The sequence below is a fragment of the Sander lucioperca genome, chromosome 24 (assembly GCF_008315115.2).
Source record: "Sander lucioperca isolate FBNREF2018 chromosome 24, SLUC_FBN_1.2, whole genome shotgun sequence".
Classification (NCBI taxonomy): domain Eukaryota; kingdom Metazoa; phylum Chordata; class Actinopteri; order Perciformes; family Percidae; genus Sander; species Sander lucioperca.
In genome coordinates, this window is record NC_050196.1 from 369,268 (window position 1) to 390,759 (window position 21,492).

The window sequence follows — 21,492 nt, forward strand, 5'->3', positions numbered from 1 at the left end:
ATGACAGAGGTAGGTGTGATTTCAGCCTAACCCAAACGCCTCGCTCCACCTCTTACAAGTAACGTGATGGGACAGGAATGCAGCTGTGAGAGACAGCTGCATCGTCATCTGTCACCTCACAAAAAGCATTTAAATGCAGGTTTTGCATTGGGAATGAGGCATTCATCTAAAACTTTTTGAGTAAGTATTTTGCAGAACTTGAGAGCTAATTAATAAAAAAGAGGTTTAAGTTTCCTGTCAAGGCACTGGCAGTTGTTGATAATGTGAAAATAAATTTGAAATACTGTCCACTGAATTTTAGTTGCTGCTTAGGAAGTGATCCGCTGAACACAATAGAAAACGCTACTTCCTCTCAAAGTCTGAACCTGGAACAAAGTTTTGTATTTTAGCGTAAACTCAGGCAAAGAAGCCAACCAGTATTGCTTAAAGTTAGCTGAAAACCAGTTTTCACCTGACTAAACTGTTTGTTTTTCTTAACGCAGTGTCGTTTGCCAGGCCTGTAATTTTACCAGTCAAACTGGTTTAACTTAAACGTGAACGGACACCTCCCTGTTTTCTTTTATTTAGTACTGTGCCATCAGGAAATCGTCTGCCACAAAGACGAACACCGTTGACAGAACATGTTCGGTGGAAATCAAGGTAAGATACACGGTACATCTCTTCTTGTGTTCATCCTTTGTTGTAAAGACTCGAGCACAAGTTGCTCGTTTAGTCTTGTGTCATGTTTTATAGAAATAGCTAGCTTTTATTCTTGAAAACAAAATCTCTTTATTTGATTCTGATCGTTGCTCCAACAGACAAACACCCCTCGGAGGCCTACGGCCTAAAGCCCAACACAGGGGACAAGGACTGCCGCGGCGGAAACGATCCACAAAAAGACAGAAAGGATCGTGACAAAGATGCCCCTCAGGGTGGAGACCGCCGAGGAGGGGACCGCGACAGAGACGCTCCTCAGGGTGGCGACCGCCGAGGAGGGGACCGCGACAAAGACGCTCCTCAGGGTGGAGACCGCCATGGAAGGGATCGCCAGGGAGGGGATCCCGAGGGCAGCCAGAAGAGACGCAGCCCCGATCGCAAAGAGGGCCGTGGACGTGAGCATAGCCCTCGTCGTCATGGAAGTGGTGGTCGTGACCACAGTGGCGACAGCGGCAGCGACAGTGAACATCACAAACACGGTCACGGTCACGGTCATGGTCATGGACGTGGGGGTGGGGGTGGGCGTGGGCGCGGACGAGGAGGACACTGTTAGAAAGGTGAATACAGGTGAGATACAAAGTTAATAAAAGCTCGCTGCACTCTAAAATCAAACGCTATTGGACATGTTTTATTCTATTTTTTTTTTGGGATTCGATTTGAAAGACACTTTATGTGGACAATGTTGGTTCAAATCAAACGCACAACTAGGCGTTTAGAGCTTTGAACAGCTTTTTCCATGTCTTGTAAAAGCTTATTCGGTAACACTTTACTTGAAGGTATCGACATAATGGTGACATGACACTGTCATAACTATGACATGACACTGTCATAAACGTGTCATGACACTGTCATAAACGTGTCATAAACGTTATAAACCAGTCATAAACGTTTATGACTTCTGTCATTAAGTGTCATTCGGTTTTTGTCATGACAACTTGACATTGTTTGGGTTGTCTCGATTATGACAACTTGACATTAATCAAAGTGACATTACCAGAAGTTGTCTTGGTCATGACAACTTGACATTAACCAGGATGACATTACCAGAAGATGTATTTGTCATGACAACTTGACATAAAATTTCTTTGGAGTGTCCTTATTAAGACAACTTGACATTAAACAGGATGACATTATGTCAAGTTGTCATGACAAATACATCTTCTGGTAATGTCATCCTGGTTAATGTCAAGTTGTCATTACAAAGACATCCCAAACAAATTTAATGTCAACTTGTCATGACCAAGATAACTTCTGGTAATGTCACTTTGATTAATGTCAAGTTGTCATAATCAAGACAACCCAAACAATGTCAACTTGTCATGACAAAAACCGAATGACACTTAATGACAGAAGTCATAAACGTTTATGACTGGTTTATAACGTTTATGACACGTTTATGACAGTGTCATGTCATAGTTATGACAGTGTCATGTCACCATTATGTCGATACCTTCAAGTAAAGTGTTACCGCTTATTCTCTCGCTGCTGAACTGTATAATAAAAACTTGGTCTGGTTTTGTCTTTCAGGCAATAGACACACTGACCCCCATGCGTCCTGTGAAACTCTACCTGCCACTGTGCGATGAAAATGGAAAATGCTACATTTCTGCATTGATATGAAATAAAAACACTTTGAAGACAAACTGAAAAATAGTCTGCGTGTATTTTCAAGCAGCTATGCGGGAGGTTTGAAGCGTGACAGACGACAACTTCCCTGTTTTTGTAACCAAAGCACAATTGGCTGCAAGTTTCTGCTCCAGGTGGCATTTTTAATGCATAATAATGGAGAATAAAGGGCACTTAAAATAATGTTATTATCTTGGGCTTTGGGAAACACCACCAATAACGCCATATTTCATAATTTTTTTTGACATTTTACAGACCGCAACAATGGAAGGGAAAGCCCTGCTGAGTAACTAAAGCGCCCCAAGTAGTACAAAGAGTCCTGTTGGCTTTTTCCTTTCAGACCACACTTGGCACACAATGATAGCATGCAGTCTGGAGATGCAGCCAACACCTCTGGGTGGAATGGCGCTGTCAGTTAAGGTGACAGGTATAACAGGTGTAGCTCTGCCTCATGCGCTCCAGGCAACAGGGTGGACAAAAGTAAGTGTGTGAGTCACTTGAGCTATTGTCAGATACTGGTGATGATAACAGAAGCAAAACATAGGAAACATTTTCAATGTTTTTTTTTTTTTTTCATGACTTCAGATTAAAAATAAAGATGCCGGAGAACATTTTTATCAGGGAGGTCATACATAGTTCAACATTCAAAAGACACATGTTCAAACATTAGATCAGATGTGCCAAGTGCCAATTTCCAGTACTGTACCTACTGTATTTGTATATGAGTACATCATTTATATTGTCTGTTTGACAATAAAACATAAGATTCCACTTGGATGTTCTGTTTTTAATATGTGAAGAGTTTAAAGTTATAGCCTCAATCAAGGCCATCTTATTTATATCACAAATCTTAAAAGTACAGGTAAAAAACAACAACATTTAAGACAACATTTTTAATTTTAAAAGTCAAAGTACTCCATGGAGAAAAATCCTCACATTTTAGAAAAAAAAGCACCAAATAAAATAAATTTCATTTTTCAATTTTGACCTGGAAGGACAACAAGTTCATGGTCGTCGGAGGGGGGGGAAGACAACCCAAGGGTTAAAAGAAGACCCCTCCTATCAGCCAATCATAAAGCCATGAGGCCCGAGGACAGGCTCACACCGGACAGCGCCGCAGCACTGGCCTCTCCATCTCTCCAGGATGCTCCTCTTCCTCAGCCTGGCCGCCCTCTTCTCCGCGAGCGTCCCCACGGAGACGAACCAGACCTCCAGGCCGCCGGCCGAGAGCGGAGAGCAGTGCATGGCCTGCGACTTCCGGGAGCACAGCAAGCAGATGAGGCTTGTAGAAGACAATTACTTATAGCAGATTTTGTATCTCATTTCATCCTGATATCCTCTTTTCTGTTCACTGATTAACCCTTGTGTTGTCCTCCCGGGTCAAAATTAACACTCTTTTAGACACTGTCTTTACGTTTATTTCAACGTTTTTGGCACTTTTTTTCCATTAACACCAGTATATTCACCACTGGACCTATTTATTCGCACTAGTTTTACACTTATGTTTTGGAATTCATGGTCAATAAACCTCATTTATATGAAATTTTCTAATTCTAAAATCTGATTTTTAGAAAAAAGCAGAAATTATGGATGATTTTGACTAATGTGTTAAGATCAGAGGAATGAAGGTAATGGATCATCACAGATCTGGCAAAGTTTAGTCAGGATAATGCTATAAAATTGAATACAACACCCCAAAATTCTATGAAAATAAGAGATCTGATCCTTAATTTCCTTTGTGAAGAGCGTCTTATGGAATCTCCCGTGTTATTTTGGGGCAATTTGGTTAAAAGAAACCCAAATTTATGATATAGAAACTTTGAAAACGGGTCAAATTTGACCCGAGGACGAGGGATAAGTTCCTATTTTTGTTTTTCTGATCAACAAACTTTTAGTGTCTCCTGTGTTAATTAAGACCTAATAAAGACCTTTTTTGTTTAGAGCCTAAGCCGGCTCCAGGGGTGTTCACAACCTCGTTTTAAACAAAGGACCGGGTTTTTTTTCAATAGTTTGAGGAGACAGTATCGGCCTCATGTCTTTTTTTTGTGAATGTCTTCTCAGCTTTTGTTATTCTGTTGCTTCCTGTAACACTGGCCAGATAACCCGTTCTGGTCAGAGAGAATCCTACAGCTTCTTGTTAGCTTCTGTCTCCACTGCACAGTGAATAACCCTAACCCTTAAAGCTTGATTTATACTTCTGCGTCAAATCTACGCCGTTGCTACGTACGTAGGTACGTGGAGACACGAACCTACGCCGGACCCTACGCCGTAGCCTGACGTGCCCCTTTCGAAAAATGTAACTTAAAGGACAATTCCGGCGCAAAACGAACCTAGGGGTTGTTAACAGATGTGTACCCACTCTGTCGTTCTCTGGGACATGTTTTCATGCTAATCGAATGTGTTTGTAGCTTGAAACAAGCTAGCGCGGACCGCTGATTAGCTTATAACACTAGTATTTGGGGCACAGGGAAAGTAAAAACAAATAGATAGATTAAGAAGACAGTCGCGTTCTCGTATACAGGCGGCCGCCGTCTTGCGAGCTACTGTCTTTCTAAACTTTTTAATAAACTGTCTGTACACTTACAATGTTCTCAATGCTTCGGTTAACATTTAGGGATCCTCATTACGCTACTGTTGAAGTATGGTGATATTTTGAGCCTTTTTAGTGGTATAAATAGCGATTTGTTTTTACTTTCCCTGTGCCCCGAATACTAGCATTGTAAGCTAATCAGCGGTCCACGCTAGCTTGTTTCAAGCTACAAACACATTAGATTAGCATGAAAACATGTCCCAGAGAGCGGTCGAGTGGGTACACATCTGTTATTAACCCCTAGGTTCGTTTTGCGCCGGAATTGTCCTTTAAGGCTGTTTTGTGCTTCTGCGTCAACTCCACGCCGTAGCTACACCATAGCTACACCGTAGCTACACCGTCACTCCTACGGCATCGTGACCCTTTCGGAGTTCTGCGTCGGGGTTGTTTTGCATCGCGGTGCATTTCACCGCCATAACGCTAGGGGGTGATAAGTCTGAGGTTATTTGCGAAGTGTCTGCCAGCCAACTTTAGCACAACTGTCCACAAAGTACTGCTTGCTGGCGAAGTGCTAATTTAAAAACGGTACTGACATATAGACACTTTACTAACGGACAACCCCGTCATTGTAACCAAAATATGTCTGAGTTTATTTGCAAAGCTTATGTCAGTGAACTAGCATGTTGCTACTCCCCACAGTAGGCTGCTTGGAACACCGACCATCAACACACAGGACGAGTTGACCGATCACAGTCCTTGCGGTCTGCGTCGCCTCGACGCAAAGTTACACATTTTTGGAGACGCGCGTCGAGCCACGGCGGAGGGCTCGGAGAGAGGTTTGCGGCAACGCAGAGGGTTGTGCGGGGGTACGTCGTCGATTCCACGCAGAAGCATAAAACAGCCTTAAGAGTCGCTACTCGCTCCGGAGCGAATCGCCATCACTCTCTCACTTTCTCCCTCGCTCTCACCCACTCCCCACACACACACACACACACACATGCCGGCTCGACACACACACCGACGCACAAGTATTAAACATCAGGCCACTCAGGTAGGCTTCGGCAAAAGCTCTGCGTGGAGCCTCTCCGCAGGACCATGAATCACGCTTAACCCTTCTTCCACAGGCTCCACAGCATCAAGTCACAGATCCTCAGCATCCTGCGGCTCCAGCAGGCTCCCAACATCAGCCGGGACATGATCCGCCAGCTGCTCCCCAAAGCGCCTCCTCTGACGCAGCTCCTGGACCAGTACGACCCGCGGGTGGAGGACGAGGACCACGCCACGACAGAGACCATCATCACCATGGCCACCAAGCGTAACTAAAACCAAACCCCAAAAGTCTTTCTTTGCAATTTCTTTTTTCCTTTTGTGTGTGTGTTGCTATAGCCATGTTTCCATCCACACGTTTTTTTGCGAATTAAGTAATATCGAATGAAAAAATGCCTCATGGAAACAATAAAATACGACTGAATTCCATGAATGTCAACACAAAGTTTGTACGTTCCGTCTCATCAGATTTTCTCTTAATCGATAAACGGCTTGTACGATAAACACTGACGGAAACGTCGTCTTGCAGAATAAATAATGAATTGCGATTGCTTTTATGTCAGCAGGAAAACGAAGACGTAATTCCGCTTTCTTTGCAGACCCGGCGGAGGTCAACAAAGACAGATATAAGTGGACGAACGAGGAGACGAGAGACTTTTAAAATGTAATTTACGAGCGAAATACAACGGCTATTTTAGATCACAAAATATCATTGTTGTCCAGCATTTACGTGTGTCTGCATAATCATAGCGATGTTTTGATAGCACCGTCGTTATGCTAAATGGAAACACCTTAAAATGTTTCAAATCGTTTTGATACACCAATTTGATCAGAACATAGCGTATGTTTCCATTCATTTTCACACTGAATCGCACAACATTCAAGCTAACATTTGCAAACAAAGTTTGCTCGCCAAAATGGATCGCGCCGTCTACCTAAAAATGATTAAAGATGCAGTAGGTAAGACTTATAAAACTAACTTTCTGTCATATTTGCTGAAACTGACCCTATGTTTGTGTAGAACTACATGAAGCAGGTCATTTAAAAAAAGAATCCGGCTCCTCTGGCACCACCTACAGCCTGTAGTGCGATGAAATCCATTGCAAAAATCCACAGCTCCCTGTTCAGATGCACCAATCAGGGTCAGGGGGGGGTCTAACTGCATGTCAATCACTGCTCATGCACACGCATTCATTCTCCCTTGTGGGGGGAGGGGCTTAGGAGACCGTTTTAGGCTTTAGCAGAAAGGGGGGAGGGACTGAGAAGTTGTCGATGTTCGAATTTTTTGGCTAAGTCCTGGATCTTCACAATCCTACCTATGGCACCTTTAATGTTGCACACATTGTAATAGTGCTTTTGTGCCAGCTGATGGCGACATATCAAGCTATAATAACAATGATTTTTGACGCTGTCAAAACATTGATATGGTGATACAGATAAATTATGGCAGTTCTTATATTTTTTTCTATCTAAAATAGCTGTTATATTTCGCTCGTAAATTAAGTCCAAAAAGTCTCTCGTCTCCTCGTTCGTGCACTTTTATCTGTCTTTGTTGACACCTTATGTCTGCGAAAAAAGCTGAAATGACCTAAACCTTCTTAGCCTGGTCTCACAGAATTCCGTGAAATGAACATGAACTGTTAACAGCGCATTACGTTGTGGTGGCACGGAATGTGTGAAAATTCCGTGTGGCCACCACGGAAAACAATGCCAAAGTAAAGTCAATGAGAAGATGACGTAGCATCGCTATTATTATGCAGATGCACATAAACACTGGACAACAATGATTTTTTTTTGCAATCTAAAATAGCCGTTGTATTTCGCTCGTAAATTAAATTTTAAAAGTCTCTCGTCTCCTCGTTCGTCCACTTATATCTGTCTTTGTTGACCCCCGCTGGGCCTGCAAAGAAAGCGGAATTACGTCTTTGTTTTAGTAAGGTAGTGAGTAGGAATTCTGTGAGATCAGGTTGACCTTCTTCATTTTAAAATGTGTTGCAACCATGAAATGACCTAAAACGTAACTGCAATTAATTATTTATTCGGCAAATAACGTTTCCATCAGCGTTTATCGCATAAGCCGATGAGATCGAACGTACAAACTTTGTGTCGATATTCATGGAATTCAATTGAATTTTACTTTTTCCATAAGGCATTTTTTTTTTTTCCACATTACTTAATTTGCATAAAAACGTGTGGATGGAAACATGGCTTTGTGTGTGTTCTGTACCTCTCCTGAACATCGTGCGTAAAAAGAGATGCGTGTGTAAATTGTACGCATAAAGTTTGTTTACCATGTAGCCGTGCAGGAAACAGGAGACGGTTTAGGCGGAAATGAACATGTGTTATTTATATTCCGCTGAACAACAAATATAATCGCTTTTCAAAGTGTAATGTTGGGCTTTAATCCGAAATACGGACAGCATTTGGATTTTGGAGGGATGTTAAAATCCAAGTAGTGTTTGGAAAAACAAATCTTTCTGCAAATTCAATAAATGAGTAAGTAGTAAAACCATTTCACTTGGTACAGAAGAGGATTAGTGCCACATGTTTAAAGTCAGCATTCCATAGAAATAAAATGGATTATGAAAGAAAGGATGAAAGGCAGCATTCTGACTTTAAATTCTGAGAACGATTCGATTGGAGGTTTGGCTTGATTGACAGGTCTCTCAGCTTATCCCTTTCCCTTTTTGCGCTTGGTCGTCAACTCGCTATGTATTTATTATATTAAGACAGAGCAGCCATCTCAGAGTGAGAACATTGCTGACTTTCTGTGACACTCTCGAGAACAAATCACAGCAAGGAGTTTGCAAACAAGCTTTTGGGGACGGGGCGACCTGTCAGCTCGGAGGCATTTAGGGTTCATGTTTTTCAAAATAAAGGCCCACATGGAAGACGCCCTGCAGGGTTTGTTCTGGTCAAGGCTCAAATCAGGACACGTTTTCATAAGGCGGGAGGACAGAAAGCGGCAGGAGTTAGTTGATCCTTCAGAAAAACACATCTCTCGTTTTTTATAATGGTTGGTCTGATATTTGTAAAAAAGCATAAAGTACGAAACTTAAAACAACTTCAGGAGTCCTGTCCTTGCATCTCTTTCATAGACGCGATGTAGCTGGGTCTAAGTTTAGATTAGTGACAAAATAGAGAATCGTTTGCATCACTTTTGCTGAAAACAATCCTTTGTCCTGCAGATGCCGGGGTCCACCAAAATCTAATGTGCAGATTGCCAGAAAATTTACAGAGCATTTTATACAATCCATGAGTTTTTATTTTGCACCAACCTCAGGATAAAAATGTCAACTTTTCACACAAGATAACTGGGTTTTGTGGTTATGTGGTCGGTGCAAAATAAAAACTAACAAATTGTGCAAAATGCATTGTAAATTGTCCAGCAATCTGCACATTGGATTGTGATTTTTCTTGTGCACACGTGAATTTCGATATTCACTTTATTGTAATTTCACTGAGTACTCGCATACACAGAAGAAACGAAAGAGTTTGCAATTAATAAAAACAGAAATATACAAATACAAGTTCAAAATGATCATATCTGAAGTAGAGCTAGAGCAAACATTCAGACAGAACAATCAATCCATAACATTGGGACAATTACAATTTCATTTTGTGGCCCGATGGCGGTGCTAGAGTAAAGAAAGGTTAGGGATTCAATCATGAATATTTACAACCAATTTTATGGAATCAGTTCAGTAGATTTGAAATATCTTGCCCTTGACTAAAGTGTTGGACAAACGGTCTCAGTCTGTTTGTATGAAACAAAAGATTATTTTTACATTTTTTATGGTTTCTTCCAGTTGATCCGACCGCCCAGGAAGAGTTGTCCTCCTGTTGTGTTTTCAGCCTCAGTCCGAAGATCCAACCCAAAAACATCCTGCGCGCTCAGCTTTGGGTGCACCTGCGGCCAGCCGACGTGGTCACCACCGTCTTCTTGCAGATCTCTCGCCTCAGACCCGGGAAGGAGGGAAACGGCACCCGAGTCCGAGTACGCTCCCTGAAGATTGACGCCGATGCCGGCGCTGGGTCCTGGCAGAGCATTGACATCAAGTCTCTGCTGCAGGCTTGGCTGCGTCAACCGGAGGCCAACTACGGGATCGAGATCAACGCCTACGACTCCAATGGAGGAGATCTGGCTGTCACCTCGGCAGAGCCTGGAGAGGAAGGACTGGTGAGTGTGCCACAAAAACACAACGCATTCTCATGATATCGTATGAAAACGTATGCACGCCAAAACGTAAAATATGGTACGAAACTAGGAGACCGCAGGCTGGTCACGTGACGCTCTCTGTATGTTTCCGTTGTCAAACTCTGTTCGTTAGGGAAACAACTAACTTCGAGCTAGCAAGCTACACGCTGAAAATGGTGAGTTTTGAAGAAAATTTGGAAGGTGCAACAGGGCAGGGCTAAGAGTATGTTTAGGGCGTTTCCTCTCTAACTGGGACGTTTTGGGACCGATTGGTGGGATTGCTGTGGACGAAGTCCACACCAAGATACACTGGTAAGAGCCAATGAGTTTTAACCATGGATCAGCTAATTTAAATAGCTCACGTTACTGTATTGTGTCAACAGTAAACTTCATTTACTATCGTATGTGGCGTTTTCTTTTGCGGGGTGCAAATGTTCCACCAAAACAAGTTCCTTCCCGAGATTTTGCAGACCCACCGTCGCTGCGTCCAGAACTTAGCACCGCCCAAGACAATTGGGATTGGTTTAAAGAAATGCAAACAACCCAGAGCTTTTTTTCCCTCCTATTAGGGCTGAATGATTAATTGCATTTGCGATAATATCGCGATATGTTAAAACGCAATTTCCTAATCGCAAAGGCTGCAATTTGGTCACGTGACTCGCGAGAGCAAATCAGTCTGCACTCCGCAGAGAAAGCATCAACTAGCACGCTAACGCTACGCCGTACCTTGAGCTGATTTCTGTCATTCAAACAACTCTGAGTTGTAGTTTAAAACTTTTACAGCCATTTTAATAAAATTAAGGGTTTTATTCGGGCTTGAGTCTATACATGCAGTTAATGGATACAGGCACACAGAACTCAAGGCTCGGTTGGCAACGATTAGCTCTGATTAGCGGTTAGCTCCGGTTAGCGGCTAGCTCCGTTATAAAGATATGGAGTGGAGGAGCTGCCACTGAGAGGGGTAACAACCAGACTCTGATAAATGACGTTCGGGGAGCTTTCACAGCAGCGTGGCCGCGGGGTTTCAACAGTTTTATTAGTACAGTTAATCCCACGGCAAGAACACCAGCAACTAGCTAACGTAACGATAGCCTCTCTGAACAAGTGCACACACGGCAGCACGCAACTTCACGAGGGGGAGGGGCTGGAGGCAGCTCCTCTCTGTGCACTGTAAAAAATGACACTGTTGTGTGTGTGTGTGTGTGTGTGTGTGTGTGTGTGTGTGTGTGTGTATATAGATATATACTATATACTATATTTTTACTTATTTAACTGTCTAGTGTGTAATTGTGTGTTCATACTATACATTATTATATTATTCTTTGTTGAATAATACAGAAGACAAAGAGCTTAAAAAAATAATCGAATCGCAATATTTGGGAAAAAAATCGCAATTAGATTATTTTCAAAAATCGTTCAGCCCTACCTCCTATCCCAGAATGCATCTGTGGTGTAACGTCTGGCTACACCAAAGAGCTGTGGAGATAGGTCTGGCAACGCCAGACTAAAAGAAAACCAACCTGAAGCTAACCTCAGTACAGTCGAAACCAGACAGAACTGCAACAGGTTGTTTGCATACAGTCTGTCTTTTGCATTGTGAGTACATTGTCATTTCCTTTCCAGCAACCGTTCATCGAAGTGAAGATCCTCGACACGCCCAAGAGATTCCGCCGCGACTCGGGCCTCAACTGCGACGAGGAGTCCGCAGAGACCCGCTGCTGCCGCTACCCGCTCACCGTTGACTTCGAGGAGTTCGGCTGGGACTGGATCATCGCGCCCAAACGCTACCGGGCCAACTACTGCTCGGGGGAGTGCGAGTACTTGCACCTGCAGCAGTACCCACACGCGCACCTGGTGAACAAGGCCAACCCGCGGGGCACAGCAGGGCCCTGCTGCACTCCTACCAAGATGTCGCCCATCAACATGCTCTACTTCAACCGCAAGGAGCAGATCATCTACGGGAAGATCCCGTCCATGGTGGTGGACCACTGCGGCTGCTCCTGAGGAAACCCAGGCGTCTGCAGGACAAAGGCTCGATCATAGAAGCTTTGTTTTTCAGCAAAAGTGATGCAAACGATTCTCTATTTTGTTACTAAACTTAGACCCAGCAACATCCCGTCTATCAAAGAAATGCAAGGACAGGACTCCTGAAGTTGTTTTAAGTTTCGTACTTTATGCTTTTTTTTGCCAATTTCAGACCAAACGCTCTGAAACGAGTGATGTTCTTTTCTGAAGGATCGACTAACTCCTGCCGCTTTCTGTCCTCCCGCCTTATGAAAACGTGTCCCGATTTGAGCCTTGACCAGAACAAACCCTGCAGGGCGTCTTCCATGTGTGCCTTCGTTTTGAAAAACACGAAACCCTAAATGCCTCCGAGCTGACAGGTCGCCCCGTCCCCAAAAGCTTGTTTGCAAACTCCTCGCTGTGATTTGTTCTCGAGAGCGTCGCAGAAAGTCAGCAATGTTCTTACTGACTGAGATGGCTGCCCCGTATTAATATAATAAATACATGGCGAGTTGACGACCAGCACAAAGGGAAAGGGATAGGCTGAGAGACCTGTCAATCAAGCTAAACTTCTAATCGAATGTTAATGGTACCCCTGTGAGTATAGAATGCCGTTTCTTTTTCCAATATTAATTAAATAAATGAATATGCCAATAAAATAAACTTTTAGTTTTATTTATTCCCGGGGACTTTTATTTGGATGTATTTCATAGGCATGTTTATTATTTATGTGTTTTATTCATTTATTTAATTTTGAATAAAATGGCATTCCATATGTAAGGTTTTTAATCAAACACAAGTTCACTGTGTCATGTCCTAGGGGTCTAAAGGTTACAGCATCAGAAGACTTTTTCCTCAAACAATTTTTACAGATTCATTTTTGAAACAAATACACAACTTATAGTGTCTGCATAATGTAGAAAAGATACCAGAGAAAATGTCAGCCCATTCCCTTATCCCTGCCCCTAACCCTCCTCCGGGTACTTCAAATCACTTTAATTTGACAAATTAGTCTAGGAATTAAAAAAAATAAATAAAAAAAAGTGCTTGAAGTCAGGTTAAAGAAAAATGTAATAAACAACAGAATGTACATGTAAATACCTAGATGAATAATGCTGCGTTCCAGGCAACCCGTAACTCGTGTTTTCACAACCTTCTACCAGTGAAAGTGCCCTGGAACGGCAGTCAAACCCATAACCTACTACTTGTGAACTGGTACCAGATCATTGTACTCCCAGTTACAGTTTTTGACGTCACACACACACAAACAACAATGTCAACCCCTGTTGATGCTGTACAGATGCCGGATTAACAGTGAGAAATAGAAATAAATAGACATAAATAGGCGACGTAAAGTAATTCCGCACATTGTAATCAAAACAATACACATACGATTGTGTACTACTACAGGTTATGTTTATTAAATGAAGCCCAAAATATGTCGCCGTCTAGAAATCGCTAGTAAGAGCTAGCGTTAGCTAACGTCAACGTTAGGTAGCAGCTAGCTAACAATAGCTAGAAGGGTTTGTCGTGACTTTGCCTGGAACGCTACCAAGTCGCGAGTCGTGACTTTAAGTCGTAACTTACAGGCTAAACATTGTGTCTGGAACGCAGCATTAGTAACTGAAAACAGGGAGAGAAGCAGAGTGCCAGCAGCGCCTCTAATAGTCTGCATCAACGGAAGCACATTTCCAGGATAAAGCCTGGCATCCAGGAGCGTGATGTCAGGCTTCGCCCCACACCTTCCGCTCTCTGTGTGTTCTTTTTCAAAATCCCTTTGCTACGGGGAAACAACAACAACACACCGTGAGCTAGCGAGCTACGCGCTGAAAATGTCACGTTTTTTCAAGAAAATTTGGATTGTGCAACAAGGCCGGCCTGCTTGGTTCTTACGGTGAATGACTGTAAAGATTTACAACGTTAACCTTATGAATGTATCTTGAAAACAAAAAGAAACGGAGAGATGAGTGTTTTTCAAGGTTTACTTGATAACTTGTGCGTCTCGCCAAACAGTGTGTGTCCGTGTGACACTATAGTCAGACTGTAGTTCCCTTTACACAACATGTTCCCTCTTAGTAAGAATCTCCTGACATCTGTCAACAGCCCTCAGAGGCAATACTATAATACTATTGGCATATTCTTAGTCTCACTGGCGGTTCTACATTGAATTACGCCCTGGGCAAGACCCCCTTCTTATATAGCCTTAACCTCTAATCGATTAGTAGTTTTTTTAAAGACAGAAAGTACAGATTACTTTGTTGCTGCATTATGACATCACAATCACTATATTTGACTACAATATCCCTAAAAGCACGTTTCGGGTGTATTTATATCAATATGGGGGATAATACTCAGGCGTCCACTTGTATATAAATGATGTGAAAATGTACCCCAGAACATACAGTAATGCTATGCGATGCCAACGTCTCAAACTGGACACATCTGAGAGTAACTTTTTTCATGTAAAATGTGAATATTTCAATGCATGTTCCAAATATATTTAAGACTTAGCCTATAATTAACTATGTGTGGGGCTAATTCTCTGCTTTGGTAGGACAGGCGCTCGATGGTGTTTTAAGCCCCCAAGGTTGACTTCAAGGCAGCGCTGCGACCGTCGACTTCAAGGCACCTAACCCTAACCCTAACCCTAACCTTTGCCTAAGCCTAGTGCGACGTTGGGGGCTCAAAACACCAAACAAAGGCTAGTCCACAAAACATTCCTGGGTAGGAGAATAAACGGTCAGGGAGTAGAAGAAGGATTCAGATCCTTTACTTAAGTAAAAATACTAATACCAATACACTGTTACAAGTGAAAGTCCTGCATTGAAAATGTTACTTAAGTAAAAGTATGTAAGTAGCGCCAGGAAAAATGTACTTAAAGTATTAAAAGTAAAATTACTCGATGCAGAAAAATCCTCCTATTTTAAAAAAAAAAACTGGAAACGATCCAAACAGTTGTGTGTTTAATGGTCTAATCATTTCACCTGGACTTGTAGGCTGTTATATTGTTGGCTAGTTTACTTTAGAATAAAACATCAACACGTATTTTACAAACTACATGTGTTTTGTGTGCAGAAGTAGAAAGTGGCACGAAAAGAAAAGACTCCAGTAAAGTACAAGTACTGCAAACAACCCATAGCGGGGTTCCCCACCCCCCCCCCCCCCCCCCCCCCCCTCCCCCCCCCTCCACCCACCCTCCTATCCCAGAATGTATCTCTGGTGTAGCCAGACTACAAACAAGATGAGGACCTCGTATTGATCGTTGGTTTTCCCTTGGTGATAGTGAGAGCGGAGCAGCATCTGGTGGACATTAGAAGCACTGCAACACTTCCTTTAGCATTCAGCTGTGCTTGTGTGCTGTTTGTTGGTCACACTGTTTATAAATAAATATTATTTCTGTGCCGTTGGGAAGCCATATGATTTGCGGGGCTCCACAACAAAACCAGACCTCTGAACACTTTAACTTTAACCCTAAACTTTGGCAAGCCATATCCACAATGTCATTCTTCCTATCCGGAATGGACATTCTGGATACCTGCAATAGAATTCTGACCAGTCCAAATTTTATTTTCAGATATCCAAAATGGACAATTTTATTTTAGTAATAGTATCAAATCATTACAAGAGTTATCTCAGGACACTTTACAGAGTATTATTTATTATTATTATTATTTTCGGGGGCATTTTAGGCCTTTATTTTTATAGGACAGCTGAAGGCGTGAAGGGGGAGAGACGGGGGAGTGACATTACAGTGTGGTGTTAGTACTTTTACTTAAGCAAAGGATCTGAAATAGTTCTTCCAGCGCTGCCATCAGCCAATTGCAATGTGAGGACAGGAAGTGTGATCTCAGAGGGAGGGGTTTGATCCCCGTTTGAAGCCGAGTGCAGATGTCCCGACTTGTTGTTGTGCTTCCCCGGGTGGTTTCTGACCCAAGAGGCTTTTACTCTGCTGTTGGAACAGAACGTCCATGAGTGACACAGTTTCACATGTGGGATTCTGCAAGCTTTCAAATCAGATTTAGACCACTTCCATATATGGTCCTGAATCAGACCCAGGTCGGATTTTTTTTCCAATGCGGCCGCAGTGTGAACAACCAAAGCCGATTTGAATGCGACTTTTACGTCAGTCTACATCGACATTTGTCACAATTATGCGCCGGCGGGAGTTAGCCCTTAGACATCCACACAGACCTCTGTAGTGAATATGCGGCCATAACCCAGCAAAAGGCCAAAATAGCCAATTTAACTCTCTATCACTTAATTATGCTTGCTAAATGCTTGCTCTTGGGGGAATTACTGGAATTGTTGGGCCTTTGTAAATTATAGAGTGTGGTCTAGATCTGTAAAGTGTCTTGAGATAACTCTTGTTATGATTTGATACTATAAATGCAATTGAATTGAATTGAATTGAATTGAAATTCTTCTCCTCCTCAGCACCTGCTCATTAATGTTACGGCTGCCACCACACAAACATTTTGAATATAAAAGTGAAAATGCTGTCTTGCTCCATAACCGTCCATAACTTTAGTGCAACAGCGCGCTGGGTCTGATGTCATTGTTATTGTTCTTTTGTGCATGCGGGTCAGTTCGAAACCGCAAACGGTTCACACTGGAATCTGATATAGGCCACATTTATAAAGGTAACGTGAACAGCCAAACAAAAAATCGGATCTGAGCAAAAAATAAATTCAAAGTAAATGTGTACGTAGCCAAAATGTCCATCCAAGTTATTTAAATGCTCTTTGGTTTGCAATTCCTGCAACAACAAAACAAGGGGTCAGGTCATTGAGCACTTTTGTTCGTATTTGGTGAATTGTTTGATTATGCTCATCTCCACATAAGTGATAGTTTTTGTGAGGTAAGGCAAACGAATCAATAGAAGAAACGGAAAAAAAAACAAAGATTTGCTTTGGAAAAAAATACAGAATAATTCCATTTAATGAGATTTTGACAGAAGTGACATGTTAAGGTGAATATCTTCGATCTAAAAGTTACGTTAAAGTCAACTAAAAGATTTTTGAAAGTGGATTCGGATGGATATTTGTTTGTCGCATTTTATGACCGCTGAGAGTGAGGCGTAAACTTGTGGTGTTTTTCATCTTCTAGATCACGTGTCAAACTCGAGGCCCGCGGGCCGAAATCCGGCCCCTTGCAGATTTTGATCCGGCTCACCTATCAACTTAGGTTCCCAATCAATGTTGGCACACATAGCTTTTGTCGCTTTTCTGAAGTTTTTGTCAATTTTTTCCGACACTTTTTTCAGCGTTTTGCCACTTTTTCAGAGTTTTTTTTAATGCTTTTTCCAACATTTTTTCCCGCCGATGTTTTAGTCACTTTTTCCGAAATTTTTTTGCCACTTTTTCAGAGTTTTTTAAATCCTTTTTCCGATGTTTTTTTTGCAACGTTTTTGGCATTTTTTGACGTTTTTTCTTGATGTTTTAGTCACTTTTTCCAACATTTTTTGCCACTTTTTTCTGAGTTTTTTAATGCTTTTTCCAACGCTTTTTTCCCCAATGTTTTAGTCACTTTTTCCAAAATTCTTTTGCCACTTTTTCAGAGTTTTTTTAATCCTTTTTTTCAATGTTTTTTTTTTTTACGTTTCTTTGCTGCCTTTTCCCGCATTTTTTCAATGTTTTTGCCACTTTTTTTGACGTTTTTTGGTGCTTTTTCCGACACTTTTTTTTCCAGATGTTTTTGATGCTTTTGCAACTTTTTTGTTTTGTTTTTTTCTATGACGGCTAAGGAACTTTTTTTCCTACTTTTTTAGGACTTTATGTCGACCAAACTGTAAGTGAGAAGACTTTATAAGACATACGATAATACGGTCAAAGATATTTGTCTTTTCTCTTCAATAAAACCTTTGCAATAAACTCTACATGTCTCTACCTGCCCTGGATGTGATTCTCATTTACCCGTGTGGCCCTCACTGAAGTTAAGTTTGACACCGCTGTTCTAGATAATCCAGAATACTTTTTGGAAAATGTTCACTGTAAGTGTGCACGCGGGTGTGCCGCACACACGCAACACGAGTACGCCAAGACGTACTCTGCCAAACTCTGCTTTGAACGTCGCACAATTACAGCTTAAACAGTTGTTCAGTTTTTGGTTTGGTGCACAACTGGGCGGCCAAAATGTATCGTGAACCTAAATTGATATGCGGGCCGGATCAAAGTTGAAAAAAATACAAAGAAGTCTTCCAATCCAACATATTATTAGCAAATATAAATCAGCCTATTTGTGGAGAAAAAAAAACTGTGCCACATGTATGTTTAATAATAAAACATTAATACTAAAATGTAGGCTTCTTCCACCACTGCTCAGAAGTTGTAATGATGTCCTGTTGCTGGTTCAAGTCCCCGTACGGACCAAAGTATGGTGGTGGACTGGTTGCTGGACTGGTGCCAGTTCACCTCCTGGGCACTGCCAAGGTGCTCTTGAGCAAGGCACCGAACCCCCCAACTGCTCGGGGCGCCTTTCCATGGGTAGCCCCCTCACTTTGACATCTCTCCATTTAGTGCATGTAGAGGTACTGAGCATGTGTGTGTGTAATTCAGGCCTGTGAGTAATGTGTGTAATAACAACAGAGTGAAAACATTGTAATTTCCCCTTGTGGGATTAATAAAGTATGCATTATCATTATACAAAGTTCTTTATTTCTGCCACTAGGTGGAGCCACATGCACTTTAGAACAGTAAGAACATAACCTTCATTCCACCTGTGGCCTTTAGATATTTGCATCTGCCCAAAGAAATGTTCTCCTGGTGGTTTGTGCACTCTGTATATGGAGTAATAATTATTCTGCTGACAAGCTTTGAGCAGCTGTGGGCTGACTCTCTGTCCTCATCCATTTCATCCAAATTTAGACAATTATAATAGGCTATCCATATACAGAGTGCACAAACCACCAGGAGAACATTTCTTTGGGCAGATGCAAATATCTAAAGGCCACAGGTGGCATGAAGGTCATGTTCTTACTGTTCTTCTGTTCACAGCTGCTCAAGGCTTGTCAGCAGAATAATTATTACTCATACAGTGTATATATATATATATATATATATATATATATATATATATATATATATATATATATATATATATATGCATGAAAAACAGTACTGCCACATATTTAATCATGTTTGGTGAGCAAACTATAAAAGGCTGTTTGGTTGTTATTCCATATTGTTGACTCAACATTCATGTTATTTTCTCGCGATACTGAACAAAATATTCTCTATTTACTCAGCGTGAGGCGCACTTACAGGCTTTCATAGTTAAATAATACGCACACTCAGTGGGGTAGTCTATGTATGTATTGTAGTGGGTATACTGTACTGTATATACTGTATATATCATAGAGGGGGGGGGTCTGGGTGTCCTCCCCCACTTCATTTCCTGCATGTTGACACACTTTTATGCACCAATTTGCGGTGGAAATACCTTTATTTAGCCTATGTGAAGATGAAAAAACACAGATGACATTTCAAAATATATCAAAATGGAATTAATGGATTAATGGAAATTATGTTGTTACGTCTCGTTGGGCATTTTTAAGTGGGTATATGGAAATCCTGGAGCTTTCTTAGTGGGTGTACTGCGTATACCTGCGAATCACATAGACTAGCACGCTGGAGCAATTCATAAAACCTTCAAATAAACTATGATGGCACCATCTTAGAATAGACTGGAAATGCTTGCATATTTAAAATATATTGTTACATACTTAAACACCCAAAACACCAAAGTACGAAGACATAGCGGAGCAGACGCAAGCTTTTATTTTGAAAAGTAGAAGCCCGACGGCACCAGACGGGAGGCTCCAGGCTGCAGCCGTACAGTCCTGCATATTTTTTTGTCAAACTAGTGTGAAATGCCAGTGTTGCCGCATTTTTTTAAACTTTTTTCCAGGGGCCCAAATCGGCCCAAGAGTTCATCATCGGCCTTTCTGGCATTCGGCAGAACTGCCAGATTGCCAGTCCGCCTATGACAACAAGAACAGCTCGAATCCCCAAATTGTTGTTTCCAACCTTTTTGGCTTTGCGACCCTTCAAAATAAATCCTGTGAGCCAACATCGCAAGTGTGAGAGGCCTATGAGTTGCAGGTTTCCACTTTAGTAAAAGTATGTAGGCCTAAGTATCATCAGGAAAATGGATTTAAGGTATTCAAAGTAAAAGTAGAACACCTTTAATTTACAATAGAACATGAGATTTTATAAACTAAATGTGCTTCGTGTGCAAAAAATCTTAATTTGTAAAGTAACTAAAGCTGTCCGATGAATGTAGTGGAGTAAAAAGTACAATATGTCTCTCTGAAATGTAGTGGAGTAGAAGTAGAAAGTGGCATGAAAAGAATTAAGACTCAAGTAAAGTACAAGTACCTCAACATTTGTACTTAAGTACAGCCTTGACACTTTGGGCCCCTGTTTCTTTGTTTTTTTTATTGTCAAACATTTCTTGTTGATAAATAAAGTTTTATTTTCCAGTCATTTATGTTTGAATAAATACTTGTCTCATCTTATTCTGGACAAAGTAGTGATGTGCAAACCATTTATTACCATAAATTAGGTTTCAGTTTCAGAGTTGGTGGCAGTTACTTTCTCTTTCTCTGAAAACACGTGGTCACTGTAAGCTCTTCCGATTAGTGGCTTTCCTCCCCCGGAAACTACCTTATTTTTGGCTTTTATTTACATAAATAGTATTTTAACATATAGCTTGACACCTTTAGAGTGGATGGAAAATACATATTTACACGTGTTGATTCTCTATCTTGTCCTCATTCCACTAAATCTCCGTGAAAAACATGCTGTGTGTAATTGTTATCGCGGGTGAGCTTGCTAACTAACGGAACAGCCGTTTTCGATCGTTCTGATTGGCTTTCGCGGGCAAAGGGGCGGGCACATCTCACGAAGCGTATGCTGTCATAGGCCGACGCTGTTTCCGTACGCTACACACTAGCAGAAACAGACCGCAGCCTGTCACGTTCGGTGCACACACTAAAACAAACCTTTTCAGGAATAAAGTTACATTTCTGTCACATATTGGACACGTTTCTTCAAAGCAAAAGGTAAGTTTAATCACTTACTTCCTCGCGCAATGACAACATGTTGCCAAAAATACGCTGTGTTCTCATATTGAGATACTGTTGAGCCAAACTGAACTTCAAAATAGATTAACGTTAAGTTAGTTGAACAGATGTTGTAATTTAATGTCATGTGTTACACCGAATTTACAAGTGAATAATACACATTTAGACTAAGTGTTATGGTTTAAGCTACGACGCTGTTATTTATGAAAATGTAGACGAAATCCTTAAAAAAAGTTACATTTCTGGACGGACTTTGGTTAAGGAAAACTAGCAAGGTTTGGTGGGTCAGGGAAGATTTCTGCTGTGGGA

General features: G+C 41.5%; 3 protein-coding genes and 1 long non-coding RNA gene across 12 annotated transcripts in view; 3 read left to right on the forward strand and 1 right to left on the reverse strand.

Moving 5' to 3' along the window:
• The first annotated feature begins 484 nt into the window (after positions 1-484).
• On the forward strand, positions 485-2,341 carry LOC116053684 (oleosin-B3-like). Of its 6 annotated transcripts, none has more exons than XM_031304773.2 (4): positions 485-639; positions 798-1,029; positions 1,087-1,253; positions 2,224-2,341. In XM_031304773.2, exons 2-4 carry the CDS (start codon positions 900-902, stop codon positions 2,314-2,316), a joined length of 390 nt encoding a protein of 129 aa, XP_031160633.1. In that variant the 5' UTR covers positions 485-639; positions 798-899; the 3' UTR covers positions 2,317-2,341. The 6 variants fall into 6 exon arrangements, with proteins under 6 accessions (XP_031160633.1, XP_031160632.1, XP_031160634.1 ...); XM_031304772.2 differs by having other exon boundaries at positions 509-639; positions 1,087-1,263; XM_031304774.2 differs by having other exon boundaries at positions 511-639; positions 798-890; positions 975-1,263.
• Positions 2,342-3,315: 974 nt separating this feature from the next.
• On the forward strand, positions 3,316-13,397 carry LOC116053702 (growth/differentiation factor 8-like). The gene is made up of 4 exons (XM_031304808.2): positions 3,316-3,603; positions 5,977-6,167; positions 9,709-10,079; positions 11,721-13,397. Exons 1-4 carry the CDS (start codon positions 3,467-3,469, stop codon positions 12,099-12,101), a joined length of 1,080 nt encoding a protein of 359 aa, XP_031160668.1. The 5' UTR covers positions 3,316-3,466; the 3' UTR covers positions 12,102-13,397.
• A 551-nt stretch (positions 13,398-13,948) lies between these two features.
• LOC116053703 lies at positions 13,949-14,379 on the reverse strand. Its single transcript, XR_004105910.2, has 2 exons — positions 14,340-14,379; positions 13,949-14,293 (listed from the first exon to the last, which is right to left on the reverse strand). It is a non-coding gene; the product is annotated as an uncharacterized LOC116053703 (long non-coding RNA).
• Positions 14,380-21,033: 6,654 nt separating this feature from the next.
• The window catches only part of stat1a (signal transducer and activator of transcription 1a), a 33,101-nt gene continuing 32,642 nt past the window's right edge, over positions 21,034-21,492 (forward strand). For all 4 annotated transcript variants that reach the window (XM_031304787.2, XM_031304781.1, XM_031304782.1 and 1 more), the window contains exon 1: positions 21,034-21,162. The gene's annotated coding sequence lies outside the window, so the exon portion shown is untranslated. The remainder of the gene's footprint in view (positions 21,163-21,492) is intronic.

Bases quoted from the DNA above. Each gene is read 5' to 3' on its own strand.
- LOC116053702 (XM_031304808.2), top strand. From the start codon at position 3,467: ATGCTCCTCTTCCTCAGCCTGGCCGCCCTCTTCTCCGCGAGCGTCCCC. The intron at 6,168-9,708 runs GTAACTAAAACC...GGTTTCTTCCAG, and splicing joins CATCACCATGGCCACCAAGC to TTGATCCGACCGCCCAGGAA. The intron at 10,080-11,720 runs GTGAGTGTGCCA...TTTCCTTTCCAG, and splicing joins AGCCTGGAGAGGAAGGACTG to CAACCGTTCATCGAAGTGAA.